Source organism: Eleutherodactylus coqui, chromosome 13 (assembly GCF_035609145.1).
Source record: "Eleutherodactylus coqui strain aEleCoq1 chromosome 13, aEleCoq1.hap1, whole genome shotgun sequence".
NCBI lineage: Eukaryota > Metazoa > Chordata > Amphibia > Anura > Eleutherodactylidae > Eleutherodactylus > Eleutherodactylus coqui.
The window spans coordinates 37,580,341-37,606,005 of NC_089849.1; the positions used below are offsets into that span (position 1 = coordinate 37,580,341).

The following is a 25,665-nucleotide window of genomic DNA, read 5'->3' on the forward strand; positions in this document are numbered from 1 at the left end:
TGTTATACATGATAATACTCTCCAGCCTATGTTATACATAATAGTACTCTCCAGTCTATGTTATATATGATAATACTCTCCAGTCTATGTTATACATGATGGTACTCTCCAGTCTATGTTATATATGATAATACTCTCCAGCCTATGTTATATATGATAGTACTCTCCAGTCTATGTTATACATGATAATACTCTCCAGCCTATGTTATATATGATAGTACTCTCCAGTCTATGTTATACATGATAGTATTCTCCAGCCTATGTTATATATGATAATACTCTCCAGCCTATGTTATATATGATAATACTCTCCAGTCTATGTTATACATGATAGTATTCTCCAGCCTATGTTATATATGATAATACTCTCCAGCCCATGTTATATATGATAATACTCTCCAGCCTATGTTATATATGATAATACTCTCCAGTCTGTGTTATACATGATAATACTCTCCAGCCTATGTTATATATGATAGTACTCTCCAGTCTATGTTATACATGATAGTACTCTCCAGCCTATGTTATATATGATAGTACTCTCCAGTCTGTGTTATACATGATAGTATTCTCCAGCCTATGTTATATATGATAATACTCTTCAGCCTGAACTATATGTGGTCATATTCTACAGTGGCCCGCGCTATATAGTCTGTCCTTGCTTGTATTGTACGGGTTATACTAGTCCTATACGGTCTACGCTGTGCTCTATCACAGCCGCCTTCAGCACACTGAGCGCTTCTCTCGTTAACCCCCTGCTGCCCGCACATGTACGGGACACGCTGCTGCAGCCACAATCCTCATCTATTCACTGTCTCACGGACCGCTGAGCCCCGCCCATTATGGTAATGAGGACACCTATAGTCGGCTTCTCATTGGTAGGAGGCGTGTCCCCCTCCCTGGCAGGTCGGAGGCGCCGCTGTCCGGACTGTGCAGTGCAGGAGCGATGTTGGGAGGCTGAGGACGCGGTGCATGTGTGGACTGTACCGGGGGGCGCTGATCCGCTGGGTTGGGGGGCTCTCCATGAGGGAGGACACAGGGGAGACCATGGACAAGCAGATGTCGCGCTGTAAGATAGTGGTGGTCGGGGACACTCAGTGTGGGAAGACGGCTCTGCTTCATGTGTTCGCCAAAGACTGCTACCCTGAGGTAACCGGCTCCTGTATACCTGTCATCACTCCGGAGAGCAGGGCTAGTGTGTAGTCAGCGACTAGTCATCGCAATAGAGCTAGTAGATAGACTACTACTAGTCATCACAATAGTGCTAGTATACAGACTACTACTAGTCATCACAATAGTGCTAGTATACAGACTACTACTAGTCATCACAATAGTGCTAGTATACAGACTACTACTAGTCATCACAACACTGCTAGTAGATAGACTACTACTAGTCATCACAATAGTGCCAGTAAACAGACTGCTACTAGTCATCACAACACTGCTAGTATACAGACTACTACTAGTCATCACAGCAGTGCCAGTATACAGACTACTACTAGTCATCACAGCAGTGCCAGTATACAGACTACTACTAGTCATCACAACAGTGCTAGTATACAGACTACTACTAGTCATCACAGCAGTGCCAGTATACAGACTACTACTAGTCATCACAGCAGTGCCAGTATACAGACTACTACTAGTCATCACAACAGTGCTAGTATACAGACTACTACTAGTCATCACAGCAGTGCCAGTATACAGACTACTACTAGTCATCACAACACTGCTAGTATACAGACTACTACTAGTCATCATAATAGTGCCAGTAAACAGACTGCTACTAGTCATCACAACACTGCTAGTATACAGACTACTACTAGTCATCACAGCAGTGCCAGTATACAGACTACTACTAGTCATCACAGCAGTGCCAGTATACAGACTACTACTAGTCATCACAACAGTGCTAGTATACAGACTACTACTAGTCATCACAACAGTGCTAGTATACAGACTACTACTAGTCATCACAGCAGTGCCAGTATACAGACTACTACTAGTCATCACAACACTGCTAGTATACAGACTACTACTAGTCATCATAATAGTGCCAGTAAACAGACTGCTACTAGTCATCACAACACTGCTAGTATACAGACTACTACTAGTCATCACAACACTGCTAGTATACAGACTACTACTAGTCATCACAACACTGCTAGTATACAGATTACTTCTAGTCATCACAACACTGTTTGTATACTAGCACTGTTGTGATGACTAGTAGTAGTCTGCATACTAGCACTGTTGTGATGACTAGTAGTAGTCTGCATACTATCACTGCTGTGATGACTAGAAGTAGTCTGTATACTAGCAGGGTTGTGATGACTAGTAGTAGTTTGTATACTGACTACTTCTAGTCATCACAGCAGTGCTAGTATACAGACTACTATTAGTCATCACAGCAGTGCCAGTATACAGACTACTACTAGTCATCACAACAGTGCTAGTATGCAGACTACTACTAGTCTTTACTACTGTGCTAGAATATAGACTGCTAGTCATCATAATAGTGCTAGTAGACAAACTATTACAAGACTTCACAGTAGTGCTAGTATACAACATATTACTAGTCATCATAACACTGCTAGTATACAGACTGCTACCTATATAGTGCTAGTATACAGACTACTACTAGGCTATTGATAACTACTAATTATATAGTGCTAGTATACAGACTACTACTAGGATACTGATAACTAGTAGTCATCATAATAGTGTTAGTATACAAACTACTAGTTATATAGTGCTATTATATAGACTACTGATTATACTGCTAGTATATAGATTACATTTACTAGTCATAATAATAGGGCTAATATATAGATTACTAGTTATAATTATAGAGCTAGTTTACAGATTACTACTAGAAGTAAGAATGGTGCTAGTTTACAGACTACTAGTCATAATAATAGTGCTAGTATACAGACTACTAGTCGTAAAGTGCTAATATACAGAGTACTAGTCATATAAATAGTACTAGTTGACAGAGTACTAGTCATGAGAGTAGTGCCTGTATACAGAATATTACTAGCAGTAGTATACAGACCAGTAGTAGTCATGGTAATAGTGTAGTATACAGACAGAGTTAGTAAGTAGCATGTGCTTGGAGTAGACACATTAGTGTGTACATTATGGTATTCTATACTCTGTAGTATTGCGTTACTAGTCTACCATAAGGACGTGTGTGTGTGTGTGTGTGTATATATATATATATATATATATATATAAATTAGTATGTGTAGTAGCTAGTTCTAGTATACTGGACGATGTGTACTAGTGAGTTATAATAACCGGTGTGTTGAATAGCCAGAAGAGTACCATTGCTAGTGTATTATGCATGCAGTGTGTCTTAGCTACTAGTGTTTTATAGCAGCTAGTATATTGCAGCCAGTACAGTATAATAATTACTAGTATTGTATAGTATAGCCAGTACAGTGTTATAGTTACTAGTATTGTATAGTATAGCCAGTACGGTGTTATAGTTACTAGTATTGTATAGTATAGCCAGTACGGTGTTATAGTTACTAGTATTGTATAGTATAGCCAGTACGGTGTTATAGTTACTAGTATTGTATAGTATAGCCAGTACAGTGTTATAGTTGGTAGTGTATTGTAGCCAGAGGTGCATTATAACTGCTGGTATATTGCAGTCAGTGCTGTATTCTACTAGTTTAGTTGTATATTATAACCAGAACTGTCTTATAGTTACTAGTATATTACAGCCAGTACTGTCTTATAGTTGCTGGTATATTACAGCCAGTACTGTCTTATAGTTGCTGGTATATTACAGCCAGTACTTTCTTATAGTTACTAGTATATTACAGCCAATGGTACATTATAGTTACTGGCACATTATAGTTCTATTATAACTTCTAGTCTGTTATAAGCAGCATTGTATTACAACTAGTTACTGCATTACAACTGCTAGTTTTGCAATGTCTTATAGGGCATTCATTATAATCCATCCTGCCTTATAGCCACTAGCGTTACAAACTATAATGCCAAGTGTGTTATAGCCCCTAGTGACTTATTTGTTTACTGATCTGTTATATATACTGTTGTGTTGTAACTAGTAGTGTGTTAGTGTCGTGTTTTTTATCCAGTACTGTTACTTTTGTTTTATAATTACTAGTCTGCTTATAAATTTTTGCACATAATGTAACTAACTAGTAGCACAGTATATTTACTATTTCGTTATAGCTAGTTTGTTAAAAACCACTTATGGCGCATAGCTACTTGCCTGCTATATGCTAGTACATCATAGGCCACTAATGTGTTCTAGCTACTAGTCTTATATACTAGTGTGTTATGACTAGCGGCGTTACCAGTAGTGCATTATAGTTAACTGATATGTTATAAACCACAATAAATGTGCTAATGTCAGTAGTGTGTTATCTATACATTTACTAGTCTCACCAGCAGGTGTTGGGGCCAGTAGTGTATTATAGCTGCCATTATTATACTAGTGTGTTCTAACCATCAGCGTGGTAAATAGGATCTTCCATCTCTCCTAACATGTGTTCTAGTAAATAACTGTAAATAGTAATTCAGGAGCATGTATTCTTATAATCCTGCATTCCTCTGTTATTCTGCCTGGAAATTTATGAATAAATTGACAACTGGGTGTTACCAGCTGGGGGTGTGTCTCACTGCACACTGACATTGGCCAATCAATAGTGACCATGTAGGGACAAGGTGAATAGTAACACCCAGTTGTCAAAGTAGTCATAAATTTCCAGGAGGAATGATAGAGGAACAGCACAATACAGAAGTCTGAGAAAGAGATGCTATAGAATTGTTATCTCAGAGGTCTTAAAGGGAACCTGCCATCACATTTGAGCATCATAAACTATGTTAAAGGTAAGGGGACTGGGAGTCCAGAAGCTGTATTTCATACTCATCAGGCGCTCCATTCCAGTGGCGTGCCCCCATGACGTTGGCGTCTGCCAGCAGCTTGACGTTCTGCACGCACACTTCCCATAGAAACGAATGGGGGATATGTGCACAGAAAGAGTCAAGCTGCTGTGCGCCAAATTTGCAGGGACACTGTATTGGAACGGGGTGCCCAATGAGTATGAAATGCAGCTCCCAGATTCTGTGTTCCCTCACCTTTGAGCCCCATTAATGTAGTATATGAGGCTCAGAAGTGATAAGTGTCACAACTAATTTACTATCGCTAGTAGTCTGTTAGTTCTGACTGGCAGAGCATTATCATTAGTAGTGTATTATAAGCTACAATGTTGTTACATCTACTAGTCTGTTATAGATATTAATGTGTTTATTATTTGCAGCCATCATAGTATAGTAGTATATTACAGTAGTACACAGATAACTTGTATCTGCTGATGGTAGCGGACTGGTATGTCTGTGGGGTATAGATACTGGTATATAAGTAGTCCCTGCAGTGCAGTCCTTAATACAGGTCTGATGTCCTTCCTGCAGGGTTTTAACTGTTTAGCATGGGATCTTCCCTGCCAATCATTGTCCTATTGATGGTCATTTGGGCTGGACAACTTCCAGGACGCAGATAAGCTGATATATGCTAGTGGGGCCAACCACATTAAGTTGATTTCTATTGATGTCTAGCCAAATTGGGCCACCAGAAGAGTCAGATTGGCTCTGGGCACTTGCATATGAATTCAGAGTCCTTGTACTATTTACTCTCTTGGTTTTGAAGGGATTAGTTCTGGTTCCCTAGCTACTAGTTGTATTGACTTCTATTGATTTTGCTACACACTGTAACTCCATATCGATACAATGTATCATATGTGGAGTGTCACAAATCAGTATGCAAGGTGTAGTCAAAAACACAGATCCAACGCTGTATGTCAGTACTGGTGTCCGGTATTGAAATAACAGCATTCTGGAATAGGAAGGCATGGATGTGCTACATGATGGTATGGCTGACGGGCCCCTGGATTTCACTTTTGTATTGTGGCCCCTGTAAGAGAGAGAATAAAACCCAATAGCAGAGTTGAAGAGTAGCATGTGAGAAGCATGCAAAATATTCGCCCGCAGTAGGCAGTGAATTGAACCCATTGATTTAAATAGGTGCAGTCACATGCATTTGGGTGTGCATTTTGGTTGTGTTACCTCCCCCACAGCATATCCTATTTTGGTGCATATTATGCACCAATTAGCTCATATTAAACTTAATTGGCCATTGAAATTAAAGGGTGCATGCTTGCATGTTTTTTTTGCGCTTGCAAATACGCAGGGCATGTGTGTGCAAACAATACAGTAAAATACACAGGCATGCTTAAAAACGCAACACCCATTGTGCAATTGCGCAGTGCAAATGTGCGTGTAAATACACCTATGCCTGTGTGAAACTGGCCTAAATCCTATGGGATCTCCACTATGACTGAAGTAAGGAAAGCATACTCAAAGTGACTTCCAATACTGTGATACATGTATAGAGCCATCTTTGGACCTGTGGTCATTCCAGGGACTCAACGCGGTACCTAAATCTGATGCACACAAGGATGGATGACTTCCTGGATGAGCTGCACCTATCATAACAGAAGGAGGCCACTTCAAGTACGCTTTCCTTACTTTAGTCATAGCGGCGGTCCCACGGAAGAGATGTGGAAGACTGATTTCAGCTTCTCACACGCTACTCTTCAACTTTGAAATTGGGTTTTACTCTCTATCTCTTACAGGGGCCACAACACAAAAAAATAAAATCCATGTTCCAGGTCCCCCGGGGGCCCGTCCACCATACCATCGTGTAGTACATCCATGCCTTCCTCAAGTATACTATTGTTATTTCAATATAGGACGCCAGTTTTTTGAGATATAGCGCTGATCAGTCCTGTATTACAGTACTATACGGATAACCTGTATCTGATGGCAAAGGACTTCTATAAGGGTTATATCTGCTGATATGTAAGCAGTCCCTGCAGTACAGTCTTTATAGCACCTCTGATGTCCTTCCAGCAGGGTTTGAACTATGTAGCATGCGATCTTCCCTGACAATCATTGTCCTATTGATGGTCATTCGGGGCTGGACAACTTCCAGGACGCAGATAAGCTGATATTTGCTATTGGCGCCAACAGTGTTGGGTTGATTCCTATTGATGTCTAGCCAAACGGGCCACTAGAAGAGTCAGGTTGGCTCTGGGCACTTGCATATGATTTCAGAGTCCTTGTATTACTCTCTATGGTTTGGAAGGGATTAGTTCTGGTTCCCTAGTTGTTTGTTTAACTTTACTTCTATTGATTTTGCTACACATCCCATATTGATACATTGTATCATATGAGGAGTGTCTTGTAGAATAAATATGAATGCTCTATTGAAATCTCTCTATGGCAACATCAGAATACACCCCCTCCATTGTGTGGAGTGATAATGCCCAGCGGTGCCTGTGGGGTGCTGATAACGCTTTGATATATTTGTCATGTTTCATGTGACAGTCTAGCCTCGCCTCTTTCTGTGTGGCAGCGTGATCCATTCATAAATCCAGAGCATGGTGACAATGGTAACTTGTGCCAATTCTAATCTACTGATAGTTGGGGTCACACTGCTGGCATTTCGTCATTTGTGTGCCCGGAGTTGGTTCTGCATTATGTGATCACATTGCTGCATTCCTGGGAAATTATCGCCGTGCAGCTCCACTTACAGGATCCACGCTGCGCCTATCAACTACAAATGCATTATATCGCGGGTTAGAACAGCAAGCGGGTTATTTACAGGTATATTGCTTGCACTATTAACTCCTTAGGTGACAGATCATAGTTCTTGTTAGATTGTGTTCTGTGCCAGCCCATTATGCAGTAGAGCCCTCTGAAGGGTTAATAAAGTATGCGTCTACAATAGCATCCAATTCAGGCAGCTCAGTAAAATATCCCCCCTTTTCTCGCCCCAAAGTGGAATCATATGTCAGTTTCCAGTAGAGTACAGTGGAATCCTACAGAGGATTGTTCCCAGCGAATTTTTATTTTTTTTTTGCGTTTTTATGAAGCGCGTTCTTCCACAGAGACCTAGCGAAATCCTACAGCTATATACAGGGAAGGGTGTAGCGTGTATGCCAATAAGCAAGCATGATCATGCAGAACCAAGCTGTATATGTCCAGTAAGTTAACCCTTTGGAAACACCAGGATCTCTGCATTGATTGCTAATAAAATGTGCTCTGACTGTTATAGACAAAAATGGTCAAACTAAACCAATAGCACACAAAAAGTTGTACCGTTCGTGTCCTTTTAAGCACATTGAGTAGACGCCCATAATGCAGGGAGAAGAAGTAAGGCCCATTTAGAGGAGCTGATTCTCGTTCCAATGAGCGAACGGGGGAGTGATGTCACTGCTTACTCGTTCGCATTCTAAAATGACTGGCAAATACATCGTTGGCGAGTTCAAATGAGATTCATTCAGAATCATTCAGTCCCTGTATAATGGTCCATTGAGATGAGGCGATTCTCGTTTGAATGAGCGAGTGACGTCACCACTAACTTGATCGCACTCGTGCAAAGTGCATCGTTGGCTCATTCAAATGAGAATCATTGAGTCCCTGTTTAAGTTAGTACAGGGGCTGAATGATTGCAGTTTAAACCAAACGATAAGTAAACGAGCCAATGATGACTTTTATGCCTTCAGAAGCTGAACGACAAACAAGAAGCGAATATTCTCATTCAGTCGTTGGCTCATGTTTCGCTTGTTTGAACAGTTTTTTTTTAAAGAGAGTCATTCCATCTAAAGACAACCTAAGTGAACCTCTGTGGTGTGGATTTCTCCAAGACCTAATTGACAAAAGGAAATGAAGGAGATATGAGTTTCACATGTGCTTTGCCCACTAAATAAAGGCACACAGCGCCTGGTTACTGATAGATCTGTTATTATCAAAGATTGATGAGTGTGATCCTTGCCGTAATGCAGACAACTTTATGAAGGCGCGTTATTGAAATGCATTAAACAGGAAAATGCTACAAAAGTGTTGCTAAAGACCTGGGTGTATATAATAGTTAAGCTGTTATTATACGAACGCTAGCGGCTGCCACTAGCATTCACGGGTTGAAACCACAAGCGCAGATGTAGCCTGACAATCAGCACTATTACACTAGTGTTAATGGAGCTTGTGTGGTAGCACCCTTCATGGCCCTTTTACACGGGCCAACAATCGGGTAAACGACTGAACGAGCCCTGACGTCACCGCTATGGTTCTTAGCGCCTGCACAAGCATTACGGCTTGCTGGCTTCTCACTTAGGGCTTCACCTTCTATGTTAAGCGCTGAAAAGGGGTGGTGGTGGTGGTGGGGGGGGGGGGGGGGGTTAACAGAACGATAAGACCACAATCCAGTGATAGGTAAAAACCTGTGAACGAAAAGTGAGCAATTTTTGTGCGTTTAGGCCTCCTGCACACGGGCGGGTCGGACTCTGCATGCAGGAATCCCGCAACGGAGTTCGACCCGGTGACCCCAGCCTACCTCTCCCCCGGTCTTCTTCTCCGCTTCGGATGTGCGGTACAGAGGGCACCGTGCTGTCGCTATGGCAATGACGTGGCTCCCGTGACCATACTGCAATCAAGCTGGCTGTGTGTACCCGCACAAAATCGCACCATGCTGCAATTTCTCCCCCGCAAGTGGAAAATTGCAATCGATTCCGCAGCAAATCGCGTATCTCATAGCATGCTAAGGGCTGGATTTGCTGAGAATCCGGAGGAGAAATCCCGCTCCGGATTTTGCAGTGCAAATCTGCCCGTGTGCAGGAGGCCTTAGTGCTCATGCCCATGAGCGATGCGGAATATGCCAGCGAATTTACGCCCAGGAGTTCTGTGAATCGAAACAAAAAAGTGCCAGCAACTGATCGCGTTTTTTGTGGATTCACTTCCTTTGATATCAATGGAGCCCTACCGCTGCGAATCCACGGTAAAATAGAACATGCCGCGATTTTTTCACGCTTGCGGAAATCCGCAGTACAAATCCGCATCTGTGCATTGGCAGGCAGAAAGCTATTAGCTTCAATAGAACGTTGCCACTGCGGAATTTACGACCGGGAAACGCGATGCAAATCCGTCGCTGGGCATTAAGCCTTAGGCCTAATTCCCACAGCCGGATTTCCACCGCGTAAATTGCGGCGGAAATCCACGGCATTTCACTGCAGCTATTAGGTTCTATTAAACCTAATAGCTCAATGTACATGCTGTGGAATTCCGCAGCGTGAAATTACCCGCGGCATGTCCTATTTCCCGAGGGAGTACACATGGACGGCTTCCATTGTAGTCAATGGAAGACGCCCATTACGCCATACTGTAGCACAGCAGAAGTATAGCGTGAATACGCGCCCCGCTGGCCACGTCATGTGACGCTGCTGGCGCGTCATTTGCTGTACTGCACATGCGCGCCGGAGCGTCATGCAGGAATTCGCACAATGGATCCGGAGGTAAGTTTGGGGTCTTTGGGGGGGGGGGGGGGGCGCCGTGACGGACTCCGCTGCGGTATTCTGCTTGCGGAGCCCGTCAGGGCCGTGTGTATAAGGCCTTACACTAAACAATTATCGCTCCGATTAGTTCATTTGAATGAATTTTGAGCGATAATTGTGTAAATATCCCATTAAACTGTTTACGAATGTTATTGGTTTAGTTACTTTGTGTTTTTCTCAGGGTGCGTTCCCTGGTAACGGTTACCGGTACCGGCTGATGGCCACCATTGGGAGCAAAATCTTGCCATTAAAAGGGAACCCTAACAGTGAATTCAGGTACCTTTACTTTGGCCGATTATCGCCCGAATAGTCGCTTGAAACGGCGACTTTTGGTGATAGTGTACCATGTTTACCCCGCCACCAACAGGGCACTGAGCGGGGTCACTGAAACAAAGCAACTTGCCTGCGACTCGGTGTAAACAGGAGTCATTCAATCTGTTCAATGTTAATGAAAGCGGGCGACCAGAAGCACAAGAGTGATAGTCACTGGGACGACAACGCCCTTTACATAACAATTACACCACATTTTATTAGTAATTAGTGAATAAATCAAGGTTATTTCTAGAAGGTTCACTTTTTCTTGCACTGTATGTGCCCTGCCAACTGTACAGACCTGCAGACTTATTATCTGTATATAGCTGTGCCCATTATAAAGTTCACAAATGCCATGGGATCCTGTCAAAAAGTTCAGAGTACAATCCCAAATCTATTATTAGGTCAGAATTCAGGCACTGCCGAGTGCAGCGTGATCCTATGACGCAGCCGGGGTAATCCTGGGGCCGTTCTTTACAGGTATAGGCGCCCGCCTAGGATAACTGCTATTAAATGGGCCGATGCAGTGCCATGGGGAAGTCAGGCTGGACTTCATCATCATGCCATAGAATATTCTAGTGTGTCAGTCCATTGTGATAAAGTATATTATAGTGCCTATTGGAAACGTTATGACCTGTAGGTCTTCCGGCTCTCATTCCTTTTATTGTAGCAGGCGCGTAGTTAGAGGACGCTTGGTGCCAGAATACGCCAACATTTCACTATGCTGTGGCTATGGTACTTAGATGTAAGGGTAGGATAGAACCAAGGGCGTAACTATAGAGGATGCAGGGGATGCGGTCGTACCCGGGCCGAAGAGCCTTAGGGGGCCCATAAGGCCTCTCTTCTAGATAGAGGGAGCCCAGTACTATAAATAAAGCATTATAGTTGGGGGCCCTGTTACAGGTTTTGCATGGGGGCCCAGGAGCTTCAAGTTACACCTCTGGTATAGAACTGAATCTTGGACTCCACTGCTCATGAAGATATATAGGTTCTTGCAGTGTCCATTTTGCCTACACGCTCGAGTGTTAATGTGTTTTCGGTCTGGAGAGGAGAAAAGGTCTTCATACACCTTCAACAACTGTTGTACGAATGATCATTCATTTGGTAGCTGTTTCCACCATCTTCTCCATAGTCACACAAGTTTGGCTCCGACGAGCGTTCATGTTTAGGGAATTAAGCCTCAGCCGGTCCCCTCTGGCTTATCTCCCGGAGAACAAAAAGATCAGGCGTTAACGTTCAACTTCCCGGATCATTCTTTCCATCAACAGTATCTGTCAAAGAAGAAAGTTAAGCCGCCCCATACACAATAGTGAGTCATTTGGCCCTACTGTGGGTCCCGATGACTAAAGTCTATAAAGTGTATGGGAGGCCTTAAGACGCTGCCAGGCACCTCTGGCCAAGGCTTATCTCTTGTGAGAACAAAAAGATCAGGCATGTAAAATTCGGCATTCCCTATCCTTCCCCTCTCCAACATCATCTTTCGAGGGAGAGTTGGCAGACGTCCATACCCATTAAATAATGAGCCAAAATTGTTGGGGTTGGGGATTTTTTCTTTTATGTGTATGGGGCCTTTTAAGGGGACTAGTAGTTGAATGCATCCTATTAATTCCGGTGATTGGTCACTTCAGGCGGGGGAGAGATTGACTATAGAGTGTTCTTCTTTACTGAAGTGCAAAAAAAGTCTTCCCTGGTGATCACTACTTCCTCTCACATATCTCCAGTTTTGAGGACCTCTTGGAACATCTGCCTAAGTATGTGTGAATGATATTGACAGCTCTTCCTATAAAATCCACTTTTATAGGCTTGCAACAGGTTTATGGGCCCTTTAAATGTAACAAGAGGGTGGGTGTGCAATGTGCTGAAGTAAGGAGAATGAGGGTATTGGCCAATAGGTATGCATCGCGTTCTCTTCCAGATGTAGCGTTGAAGGCTATTAAACATGCAGAAGAAAAATATGTCCACTTGCAGCAAAATTCGCAACAGATTTTTTCCATCCCTTCTTGACGTACCTTTTAAAATAAAGCGAATGTCAATGGAAAAATAATAATTAATGTACCGGGTGTTTCACTTGAAGCGTAACCTTTTTTTTTGGGCTGCTAAATTGTATAGAACTGAATTAGTTTTCAGTGGTCTGGCGTTTTTCGACTACTTGTCCCATCACGGGTGTATTATTCGTCAGGGCGCAGCTTTTCGTGGCGCTCATTTCACATTTTTGGAGAAGGTGGGGATCACTTAAAGGGGTTGTCTCGCGGCAGCAAGTGGGGTTATACACTTCTGTATGGCCATATTAATGCACTTTGTAATATACATTGTGCACTAAATATGAGCCATACAGAAGTTATTCACTTACCTGCTCCGTTGCTAGCGTCCCCGTTGCCATGGTGCCGTCTAACTTCGGTGTCTTCTTGCTTTTTTAGACGCGCTTGCGCAGATGCATCTTCTCCCTTCGGCTGGTCTTGGAAGCATCGGCGTTTTGGCTCCGCCCCCTTTTCGCGTCATCGCGTAGCTCCGCCCCTGTCATGTGCCGATTCCAGCCAATCAGGAGGCTGGAACCGGCACACATCATGGGGCGGAGCTACGCGATGATGCGTACAAGGGGGCGGAGCCAAAACGCCGATGCTTCCAAGACCAGCCGAAGGGAGAAGATGCATCTGCGCAAGCGCGTCTAAAAAAAGCAAGAAGACACCGAAGTTAGACGGAACCATGGCAACGGGGACGCTAGCAACGGAGCAGGTAAGTGAATAACTTCTGTATGGCTCATATTTAGTGCACAATGTATATTACAAAGTGCATTAATATGGCCATACAGAAGTGTATAGACCCACTTGCTTTCGCGAGACAACCCCTTTAACAAGGCTATGTAACAGTAAGTCCTCGTTGCGGTTCAGAAGTCATCCTCTGTGGCGCATCTGATCTCATCAACAACAAAGTAGCTGTCAGTATTGACTCTTATGGGACATCATTGTCTTGAACACAGATATTGTGAAATTACTTGGTTGCGCCTCCAAAGTTCAGCTGCGGTCATCTACTTCTAGACTTCATTAGTCCTACTTCTAGGTGTTATGTCTTTGCAAGACTACGCCATCCGTAATTGCATCATGCGACCATGGAGGCCAATTGCTCCTGGCTATAGTGATGTTTTAGTCATAGTGACCAAATAGTTGTGTCTTTTATTAGTCATAGTGACCCAATGGCTGTCGCAGTCACTTGAGGTCAGGAGTGTAGCTAAAAGATCATGAGCCCGGGTGCAAAAGTTTATCTTTGGGCCCCCCAACTTCTTTTAACCCCTTTAATGCAGAGGCGTAACTTGAAGCTCCTGGGCCCCAATGAAAAACCTGTAACAGGGCCCCCAACTATAATTCTTTATTCCTAGTACTGGGCTCCTCATATGGAGAAGAGAGGCCTAATGGGGCCCCCTAAGGCTTCTGGGCCCAGGTGCAATCGCATCCTCTATAGTTATGCCAGTGCTTGAGGTCATTATGGATGGTATATCATCCACATAGGCTATAAACATTGAAGTAGTAAGATTAAATAAGGTCAATAAGTGGAATAGGTGGAATAGAGCATCATTTTGAAGGCAAGTACATTACATATAGTCTTTTCTCTGATTTGTGGGGTCTTCGCAGATGGTGGCTTGTGTATAGGAAGGTGCTGACCAGAATTGCCCACCATTTTGCTCAAGTAGAAAGAAACCAACATTGCTCATTATAGACACTTCAATGTTAAAGCAGTCAGAACCCCCAAAAAACCCATGCCATTCTTCTAGGATGGAAGGTGGCCTGATGTCTTGGAAGACGGGAGTGGGAGCATGAAGAAGCATGGATCCATTTGGGGCTTTTCCTATGGAGCCTTCTGTCTTCTACACGTGTGACCCTTATTTTCTATGGAGACCCTGTTTTCACAAGCTGGTTCTATAAACATGGTGCCAGAGCCAACTCATTGTTCCTAGAAAACGTCCTTTAATCATCGTTGTTGACTTTGCATCGCGTTGTGGTGCTGCGTTCGGATGTTCTCCACCTCCTGTTTACTCGGCTTTATGTGGTAATTGTTATCACAGCTCATTTTTGATATGATGTTTCTTTTATGGTCAATGATGGCAAGAACAGTAAAGGCTCGTATCTATTGTCGCTTACTAATTGACCACATGTCTCTGAGCCGGTTTGGATTTCCGAGAAGGGTGTTTGGATTTATGATATCCTCAATATTTCCTCCACTTGATGTGTCTCTGTCATCCCTCTACTCACTTCTTAATTATATTTTATGATATGTTGACTTGTCTCGCTGCCAGTATCCAGGTTTCCTTGTAGCGCAGGTGTAGGTCAGCAAACAGTCTTCCACTGTAACTTATGGTCTTTTTTTCCCTCACGATTGTAGGCTTTTGCGGGCTGACATATTTGCTAAAGAGATATATTTTCCAGATTATATTGTCCACACATGTTGTGAGTTTGATGGTTGATCAGGGTATAGCTAGAATTAGCTTTTAGCATTATACAGTGATTTATTGAATGACGTATCCTCTACTGGACCATAAAAAGACAGGATAACAAGTTTCATGCGGATGATAGAATACCAAAGTGACTTCTAATATTGTAGTAATTTACAGCAGGGCTTTATTATTTCTTAGAATTCGCAAGGTTTCTTATTGGCAGTGCTGGAACTTTTAAGTACCAGATATGTGGACTACTCAACACCGGACCATGAGGGTAAAGGTGACCAAAGCTGCCAATTTCAATCAAAACACTAATGTTTTAGCCAACCGATGACAAACCATTATCATTTGGAAAGAAGGTGGCCATGTTTCAAATTTTCATCCTATACGTAGTTGCTAGTAATTGACTGTATTCGGTGCAGTTGGCCATCACACAAATGATCATCCCGTGGAAGAATGTTCAACAAAGATCAATTGTCCGATGTCATTGAAGGTTTATGGACAGTTTGAAGAGCAAATGGCCAAGATGGATTAAATGTTTGACTGTTCATGCATAATGATCATTCACAAGATGATCAAGGACGATCAATGGTTAGAGATCACTCTACGTCTGTCGAAGGTGTACACTATCATACCAAAAATATTAGTAAATATGGATTGTGTCTTATTAGCATGTCACATCTCCTAAACAAGGCTATATAAGATGCAGATCCTTGGATATGTCAGCCATAGTTTGTGATGGGAACTACATGATATTGGGTATACGGGTTATGCTGCTGCACACATGCCGTCCATCATAAAGTACCGTGCATCAGTCCCGACTGCAATGGTGCAACTGTCGTCATTGGACAGTTGAGCAATGAAGGGATGTTCTATGCAGTGACAAATCGCGGTACTCCATCTTCAAATCAGATGGCTGTATCTGGGTGTGGAGGATGAGTGGGGAATGCCTTTTGTATGAGTGTGTTGTGCCAACAGTTAAGTACAGAGGATTTTCTGTTATGGTCAGAGAATGTGTTACGTGGCATTGTCTCGGGTTGATTGATTGGTTGTAGTGACAAGAACCATGAACATGGAGGTGTAGCTTGACAATAATGTGCTGCCGACAATGTGGCAATACACTGGAAATGGGCAGCAATACTTTGGACCATTTCTTCTTCAAAGCTACTTAGGGTTCTTCTTCAGGCTTGAAGACTGAAGAAGAACCCTAAGTAGGTTTGAAAGCTCGTTATAACATTATGTCTTTTTGTTAGCCATTAAAAGGTATCGTATCTACAAGATTATTTGGTTTCTGTGTCTCCCAATATGACAGAGCACCATGTCATACAGAACACAGTATTGAGGCTTGGTTTGAGGAGCAGAATGTCTGAAAACTTCATTGGCCAGCCCAAACTCCGTATCTTAATCCCATTGAGCATCTTTGGGACGAACTAGAACGCTATATCCTTGCACGCCTAATACCCTATCATCCCCTTTATCACCATATAGCACTTTCCAAGAGGAATGGAAGCAAATCTCTCCATACATCTATCGGAATTTGGTTAAAGCATCCCTAGGAGGGTTCCTGCAGTCATGGTGGCCAAAGGCCGTCCAACATCATATTGAAAAAAAGTCATAAAATCGAATTTCATCACCTTCTATGTGTGCCAAAATACTTTAGTCAACATATTTTATGTGAGCCTCGCAAAATATCCCCAACAATTAATATTGGGGAATAAAGAAGAATCGGGGATGTAGAATTTTAATTCCCAATCTTTTGATTCCCCTTGGAGTTAAGCTCATGTCTGAGCTATCTGGCTGCATCTTTCTTAACTGTCCCCATGTCAAGAAAATGAACATGTAGCAGAACTAAGAATTCACGTGTTTGAGAGAGTCTGTGGAAATGGCTATCAGTCATTAGATTGCTATTGAAGGTTTATGGGCATCTTTAAGGACATTGAATTCCATGGTCCTGTCGAAGATGCGAAGTGCAGCCTGAGGGAACTAGAGCAAGCACCGAATAGGTCATATTCACACATGGCAGATTTGTCAGTGAACTTTGAAAAATCCATTCAAGACATCTAAGACGGGTTGTTTTTGCGGCATAAGCATGGATTTTTGCAACACGTGAATTACCCTTCTTCATTATTATTTCGGTGTCTAACTTACATGGCCAGCTTCAGTTACTGTGGACTAGATTTAAGACTGAGATGTTTAATGTCTACGGATGGTGACCTTTCTTTCCATTTTAAGATGCTTCTCCAATCCTGCCTTTCTTAAGAGGCGGTGAAGTCGGGAGAAATAGTTGTTGTTGGCCAAGAGCTGTTGGAGGTGCACCTTCCATAGTCCTCGGTCAGATGATTGTTCAGCCAATGACTATTTTTCCTGACTTCTCTACACACATTTATGCTCCGCTGGGTATGCCTATGTTTTCAATTGGGGGGAATGGAGATAGTAGCTGCCAGACGCCTCCGATGGTGGCTTATCTCCAGGAAGAATAAAAGGGTTGGGTGTTGAAATTCAACATGCCTGATTCTGCTTTCCCAGAAATCTTTTGTCAAGGGAGGAATCAGGAGGCCGCCATACCCAGCAGATAGTTGGCTGGTCTTATTTGGAGAAAGTGCAATCTAAGTATCTATTTGAAGAATAATTCGGGCAAGAAAATGGAAGCATGTAGAATTATTTAGTAAATGTCAAAGGGGTTAAGTGTTTGATCATTGGGAGTTCGACCACTGGGACCCCTACTAGTCACAAGAATGATGGGGAGTGGGGTCCTTGTTCTCCTCTATGACCGTAGTGGCGGTTGAGCATGCGGTTCTCAGCTTGTCTTCAGCGGTATCATAGAGATAAATGGAGTGGCAGCATGCACGTTCGGCCGCTACTTCAGTCATACAGGTGGAAAATAGGCCCTCCATCAGTGCCAGCCTTAGGCTAGATGGCATCCCCGTGCTGGTGCAGAAATCAGTAAGATAGCAGCATACCCACACCAGAATAGCTTATTGAATAAACACTGTACCAGAACCAAGCTCATAACATAAGTGTAGCACCAGAACCGCATTCAGGACATAGATACAGAACCCAGCTCAGTATACAAATGTAATACCAGAACCAAGCTTGTAACATAAATACAGTAGCAGAACTTAGCAACTGTGTTGCAAAGGCCCCAATGGGCTGATTGCAGCCCCATCAGAGGAGAGCAAACCGAGCCAGGAGGAGGATGATTCATGTAGCTCCACAAAACACTGCCTTATGGAGGATGATGACCTAAGGGGGGCGAATGTCCCCAGCCTACATCAGCCTGGTGCCCACCTTACAGTCTGGTGATCGGTGCCTTGTGTAACACAACGGGTCGCACTTAGGCAGGCCATGAGCCCCGTACTGGTGATCAATGGGGGCCCAGCAGTCAGACTCCCACCAATCACGTCATATACTGATAAGTTGCGTCTGTTGGAGGTCGTCTTTGTTAGTGACTCTTCACTTTGAGTTATAGAGGGGGTCACAAGCAGAAAACCCCCCAATGTCGTCTGTATGCTGTAATGTAATACATAGAAAAGAGTTATGGAGATTAGACAGCGCCCTTAATAAAACGAGGCAGACTGCCTACACAATGTCCACTAATACACACTTTCCGTCTAGTTTTGCGCCCTTCTGTTTACTTCCCGTAGACTTCAAACAATTGCATTAGCTGAGAACATCTGGTCTTAATCTCATTAGGAGGGTTTTAACGGTAGTGAGTGCGGATTAACACCCCGATGCCTTTACATTTCTGTCTGATATTTTAATTGAAAGTGCACTTATCAGGTTAAAGTAATGAAACGTTAAACATTTGGCTGCAGATGAAATGTTTGGTGACAGAAGTGCAAATATCGATACTATGGTAACAAAACTGACGGAGTGCAAGGCGAAGACTGGGTTCAGTAAGAAGTGGAGCCGCTTTCACATTGTCTCTTTCTGAAGTCGCGCAGTTGTTGAGTCGTCACATGGGCTTAAAGGCAAAACATTTTGGAGAAACCTGCTTGTGGACAAAAACATAAAAGAAGTAGTAGTTCTCTCCTCACCTTACCCCTAGCGTTCCTATTCCGCAGTGATGCCGCCGACAAGAGGCACATGTGACTGCTACAGCCAATTACTGGCTGACCTCATTCAATCAGTGATTGACTACAGTGGTCAACATTATCGAAGCGTCACCGCTGCGGCAAAAAGTGGAGAGAGAGTAACAGGACTTCTCAGCCCCATATTGCGCTCGCCCATATGAATGTAGCCTAAACGGAGATGCCGGACTGCACCAGGTACCACTTTAAAGACAAAAACTTCAATCTGTGTGACCAGTCAGGCCAGACTGAGTAAAACAAGCAGAGCCTGATGAGAGGATAAATATGCACTGACTAATGACGATTTGCTGGCTTGGCTGTTCTACCTCCAAGCCAACCAGTCCACCCATACACAGAAGCAGATGTGTCATTATGGATGCCCAGCACCAAAATGACAGTAAGCCTGCAGCATTGTGAGGACCTGGGCTCATGGTGTGACATCACCCTGGACCTGATCCTCGCACCATGGCTGGTGTCCATGACCGTCATTCTTTGAGGTCCACAAACTCGGATCATGATGGCTTTCGGAAATCTAGAGCTCTAGAAGTTTGACTATGCATTAGAGATTTGACTTGGCCACTTTCCGACTGTCTTGTTCCCAGTTGGTCTTTGGAGGTTGTCCTTCTGGACAGATTGCATCTGCCATGCTTTCATATGAAAAAAAATGCACCAGCCACTGGTCAAAAGGCCCCCATGTACATCAAGCAAAAGTCTTCCCAGCCCATTGACTTTGACGGGACTGGATGACTGTTGAATGTCTATGGGAGCCTCATGACTTTCCGCCAACAGATGATGTCCTGGGTGGAGGAAGGAGGAACGGACATGTTGAATTTCAACACTCAAGGCTTTTGTAGACCCTGGAGATAAGCTAGTGTCTGGCTACAACTTTCCCCTCTGTCCCCAAATTGTGCATTCACGGAGAAGTGGTGAACGAGTGTTTGGCCAACAGTTCTTGAAGCTGTATGGGCACTTTCAACCTTTGAGAACATTATAAGTTGCCGAACTTTTGGGGTCTCTGGATGACCTGTATTGTTTCTGCGCCTTCCTTCCCCATTTCTACCTCGCCCGTCTATTCTATCCCTACCAGTTTTAGCCCTTTTGAATGTTCTCCTTTGTTAGGATGTGGAATGGGACACGTAGCAGCCAGATCAGCCAAGGAATAGTAAGCTTCCCTCGCATCCCATAGGAATAAGCCAGCCTCATTTACATAACTTGTTATAAGGTGATAATTTCCTCCACATCGCCGGGGACTTTTTTCTTCACTATTCCACAAGATGAATAGGGTTGTGGAAGAATTCTTGTGATTCATTTATCATCTTCATCTCACATTTAAATGAGAAGGTCTGGCAGCTTGAAATGTGAAAGCATAAAGGAAATATAGCTGCATAGGGAAAACTGAGAGAGGAGCGCGAGTTCTTCTATGCAAAGGAGCTCATGATTTAGCAAATGAGTTACATTGGTCCCTTCCTGAAGCGAGCTAAAAAAAGGCGATTTTAGTACATGTGAAAATTGCAAGTGAAGCAATGTGTTTTTCTACAATCACAGGAAAAAAAATTGCAGGTTTGCAAGTGTGATATTGGTCCGAGTCTCTTGGACCTATATATTGCATGTAGTGCGCACCCTTAGTGCTGAGACTTGTAGTTCCATGGCGTTCGTCCTGCTCTATAGCACTTGTGACAGGGGGGATTTATCAGTGTATTCACTGAATTTCTGCCTGGAGGTTCTATATTGCAGCTTACAGTCATAGCTTATAGGAGCTACAGATGTAGCAGAGCTAGTAAATGTGCCATCTGGCACAACTCAATATGGTGATGATGGGTTATATCTAGTTTTACTGATTTTTGGCTCGGATAGTCATCACAGCTCACCACAAATAGTCATTGCATGTAAAATGTAGCATAATAATATATCTACATGAACATTTATTTCATAGTTTTTACTTGATTTGTGCAGAAAACCTCTGTATTGACTTGGAAACTGTCAGCAAGTAGGCTGTTACTCATTAATTTTATCATGGCCAATCTTTAATTTTACTAAGCTTGCACTAATAGCACATGATTGTGTTGGGTGATTTGAGGAGAAGGTAGTATAGTGCCTACACTGGACTGCAAGGGTTAAGGTGTAAATAGCCAATTCATGTCCACAGCACCATTATGTGTCCATTTGCAAAGTAAAGACATGTACAGATGTAGCAAAGTTTAACTCGATGGGGATAACTTTCTGCAGAAAGTTATCAGACGCCATTGAAAAGCTATTGTTATAAGGGGTATTCTGGGACTTAGCTATTAATAACCTACTCTCAGGATAAGTCATCAATAGGTGATAGTGGGGGGTCCGCCATTTGCTCAGGAGCTCTGCAGATCAGCTTTTCATCAGACCCGCTGTCATTGTAAACTGAGCTGGAAGCGGACAGCTCTGTCCATGTTGCAATGCCTCAGGTATCATATCTACAAGATTACGTCGTTTCTCTTGCTGAGAACAATCACATTTTGCTCTACTGGCTAACACGGTACCAGATCTTTGTGTTCAGGTTGGTATTGCATGGAATTCAATGGGAGCAGTGCCTGCAATACCAACCACTTCCACTGTATTGTGGACAGAGCTGTCAGCTTCTGTAATGACAGCTTTCCCGTAACAACTTATCATCTAGGATCCTGAGAGGCAGATCCCAATGATCAACTACTGGTGACTTATCCTGAGAATAGGTCTTCGATAATTAAAAATGTAGCTGTGGTTTCTAAAAACTTTTGGCAAGTCATAGGAACATGCTAAATGTTTTGATCGCTGGCTGTTAAGTTGCAGAGGTCTCTACTGATCAGCTAGAGAATGTGCTCATCCAAGTGCCGTCATTGCCCACAAGCTGAAGACGAGCCCATAACATTTCTATTAAGCTTGTCTTCAGCTACCAAGCTGTGACGGCACTCGGCCGAGTGGTTCAGCTGGCTTCCTCTAGCTATCACTGTGGTTTCAGCAGCCAGACCCCCGTGATCAAAACTCTTGAGATGTCCCTATGACATTTTAAAAGTTTTTAGAAAGTGCAGTTACATTTTAAAAGGGGTATTCCCATCATGGCTGCTCATAGCCAAGATGGGAAATTGCTTGCGTAGCTAGTGGCCACCCGGCCAGAACCTACGGATGGGAAACCCATGGGAAATTGCTTGCGTAGCTGGTGGCCACCCGGCCAGAACATGCAGAATCATGAACGCTTTCTGTAGCTCTTCTTGAAGTAAATGGGAACAACGGAAACTGCGTAGGTGTAACTTGGGGAGTTATGGTAACAGTGTAGCATGCTGTGCTACTCTGTTTTCGTAGCTCGCATTCATTATAATGAGCCCTATGGAAACAGCTTGGCGCTACGCATTGTGCTCTTTCTGACAGGTAGTTAGGTAAAGTGGTCAGGCTTTCCATGGCTGACATGGGAATATGCCTTTAAATCTTGGAAAACCCCCTTAACACAATAAAAGCCATAGTAGAGCAGTTGAAAGGACAAACGGTGGCACAGAAAGTTACACTTTGCTACATCTGTAAATAGTATTCATCAACAGCACCTTGCTGACAGTTTCCTGCAGAACAAGATTTTTTTTGCACGTTCGACAGAATAAAAACAGCAAAATACGTGAAAACAGAAAACATGGCAAAGATGTTACAAAGATACTGGATTTTACTTCTGTTGACTATAGAGCCGGCTTGAAGGCAAATCTTCCTTTTCAATGTCAAATTCAGCTCTGCTACATCTGTAACCAGAGTGTAATAAGGAGAGCACACAAAGCCTTGTCTAGTAGTAACTGCTCAAGTAGCTGTCTTCATTAATCAGACCGTGTACCAAAAGTCATTAGTAGGGAGTAATTGGCTTAGTAAATGGATCTGTCTTGGCTTCATTGTCTCGTACAACAAAGATTTCCCATGCGCAAATTTTAATCTGGATGCTCCTAGATGGGTGGGAATACTGTAACCGGCGCACACCGCGGCGGCTGCGCTGTGCTCGTGGACGCACCGTATTACAGAATTAGTCATAATGCAGTCCCATAATAGAATTGGTCCATATTAGAGAGCCGTTATAAAAAGGGGTATTCTGGGTCTTAGTATCGATGACCTATTCTCAGGAAAGTTCATCAATAGTTGATCGGCAAGGTCTACCGCCTAGGGTCCCCGCCGATCAGCTGATCCTTCTGCCCACAGTCAGTGCAGCAGGTCGGACATTGCCATCAGAGGTCAGGGCTGTAATAGACTGCTTCACCCTCATTGAAATCAATAGGAACCATGCCTTCTGTTATACTTCTGGCTCTGACCGCCACGAGGTGCTGAAAATGTAATAGGAGGCATCGCTCTTAATGACTTCAATGGAGGTGAAGCCTTCTATTACACTTTCTCCCCTGATCACCAGTGATGACATACAGCCCCGCCACACTGACAGTCTGCCGGAGGGTCAGATGGTTGGTGGGGATCCCGAGCGTCTGATCCCTGCTGATTAACCATTGATGACATATCCTGAGACTAGGTCATCAATAGTAAAGCCCAGAATACCCTTTTAGGTCCCTGTGTGAAAACTGTAACGGGGCCAACACCTACCATGTGCCATTTATAATACTGATGTCTTGTGTGGCAGAAGTAATTTTGGACCCCATCCAGCAACCATTGGCTTATGGTTAAAGTGGCCCTAGGTGTCGGATGGAGGTAGATGCCAATAAGCCGCCCTAGAAATTATCTAACTGGGTTGCACCAGGAGGATCTGGACTGGACAAGGACTCCACCATGTAGAGGAATAACCAGCGTCCTTCAGGAGGAGGAGCTGGAATACATATACTATAATAGTGGCTGATTGGCTGGCTGGGGACATCACCTTCTCACTAGCCAATCTGACCACAAACGAGCAAATGGATGTGCAAACAGTGCGAAATAGCAAGGCGCATGCGCGAATATCACCGTCACATGGGTCACCCTGACATCATGACGCCAGCCAGGACCCTCTTCCGTGTTGCAACCTTATCTAATTGGCTCATATAGCTTTATGTATACTAACCTATATTTATATATATAAAAAAATCTTGACCATTGTACAAGCACTTGTACCTGTTGTATCATCCTTATAGAATGATAGACTGGTAGGAAGGGCTGTCCAGGGTCATTGGGTCCAACCCCCTGCTCAGTGCAGGATCACTAAATCATCCCAGACAGATGTCTGTCCAGCCTCTGTTTGAACACTTCCATTGAAGGAGAACTCACCACCTCCCGTAGTAACCTGTTCCACTCATCGATCACCCTTACTGTCAGAAAGTTTTATCTAATATCTAATCTGTCTCCTCCCTTTCAGTTTCATCCCATTGCTTCTAGTCTTTCCTTGTACAAATGAGAATAGGGCTGATCCCTCTGCACTGTGACAGCCCCTCAGATGTTTGTAGACCGCTAATAAGTCTCCTCTCAGCCTTCTTTTTTGTAAGCTAAACATTCCCAGATCCTTTAACCGTTTCTCATAGGACATAATTTGCAGACCGCTCAGCATCTTGGTAACTCTTCTCTGAACTTGCTTCAGTTTGTCGATGTCTTTAAAATCTGGGGGCCCAGAACTGGACACAGCATTCCAGATGAGATCTGAGTAAGGAGAGTAGTGGGGAACAATGACCTCACGTGATCTAGACTCTGTGCTTCTCTTAATATTGTGTTTGCTTTTTGTGCTGCTGCATCACATTGTTGACTCATGTTCAGTCTGTGATCTATTAGTATACCAAAGTCTTTTATTATTTCCTCATAGATTGTAAGCTCTTGTAAGCAGGGCCCTGATGTCTATTGTTCAACTTGTTTATTAGTTGACTCTTGTATGTAGTCTGATTTGTGGAATGTGTTGGCGCTAGAGAAATTAATAATTGTAATCAATGGTGCTACTATACGGAACAGAAAAACGTAGTCAGCATTTAGGGAAAGTATCTGAAAAAAACCATATACTGATCCGCATCCTTCCTTCCTACATGTATGTCCGTATAGCATTTTCTGTGTGTGCTTACTGTCCTATAGTAATCTTGTTCTCTCTGTTTCAGAATTATGTCCCAACTGTGTTTGAGAACTACACGGCCAGCTTCGAGATAGACAAGCAGAGAATCGAGCTCAACATGTGGGACACGTCTGGTGAGTCTCTGCTTCTGCTCTGTATCGGCAGGCTGTCTGGGAGTTACACAGCGTGGCAGGTGTGCTGATCTGTAGCTGGAAATAATGAGCTTTTTATGTGTTTTCTGGATTTTCCCAGCAAAATAACTTTTTTTCTTTTTTTTTTTTCTTTTAAAGAGAAACTGTATCTAAAAATATAAGCTGCTAATAAGAACTACCGCGGTAGCCAGTTATTATACACACATACTGTATATAATATTTCATAATTACACTGAATGGCCACTTTATTAGAGACCCCCGTTTAGGAGTGAACCGCAGCAGTTCGCCT

At 43.3% G+C, this 25,665-nt stretch overlaps 1 protein-coding gene across 1 annotated transcript in view; it reads left to right on the top strand.

Moving 5' to 3' along the window:
• The first annotated feature begins 919 nt into the window (after positions 1-919).
• The window catches only part of RND2 (Rho family GTPase 2), a 92,383-nt gene continuing 67,637 nt past the window's right edge, over positions 920-25,665 (top strand). Inside the window, exons 1-2 of the mRNA XM_066585829.1 lie at positions 920-1,149; positions 25,271-25,358. Coding sequence (XP_066441926.1) covers positions 973-1,149; positions 25,271-25,358 — 265 coding nt within the window. The 5' untranslated portion in view covers positions 920-972. The remainder of the gene's footprint in view (positions 1,150-25,270; positions 25,359-25,665) is intronic.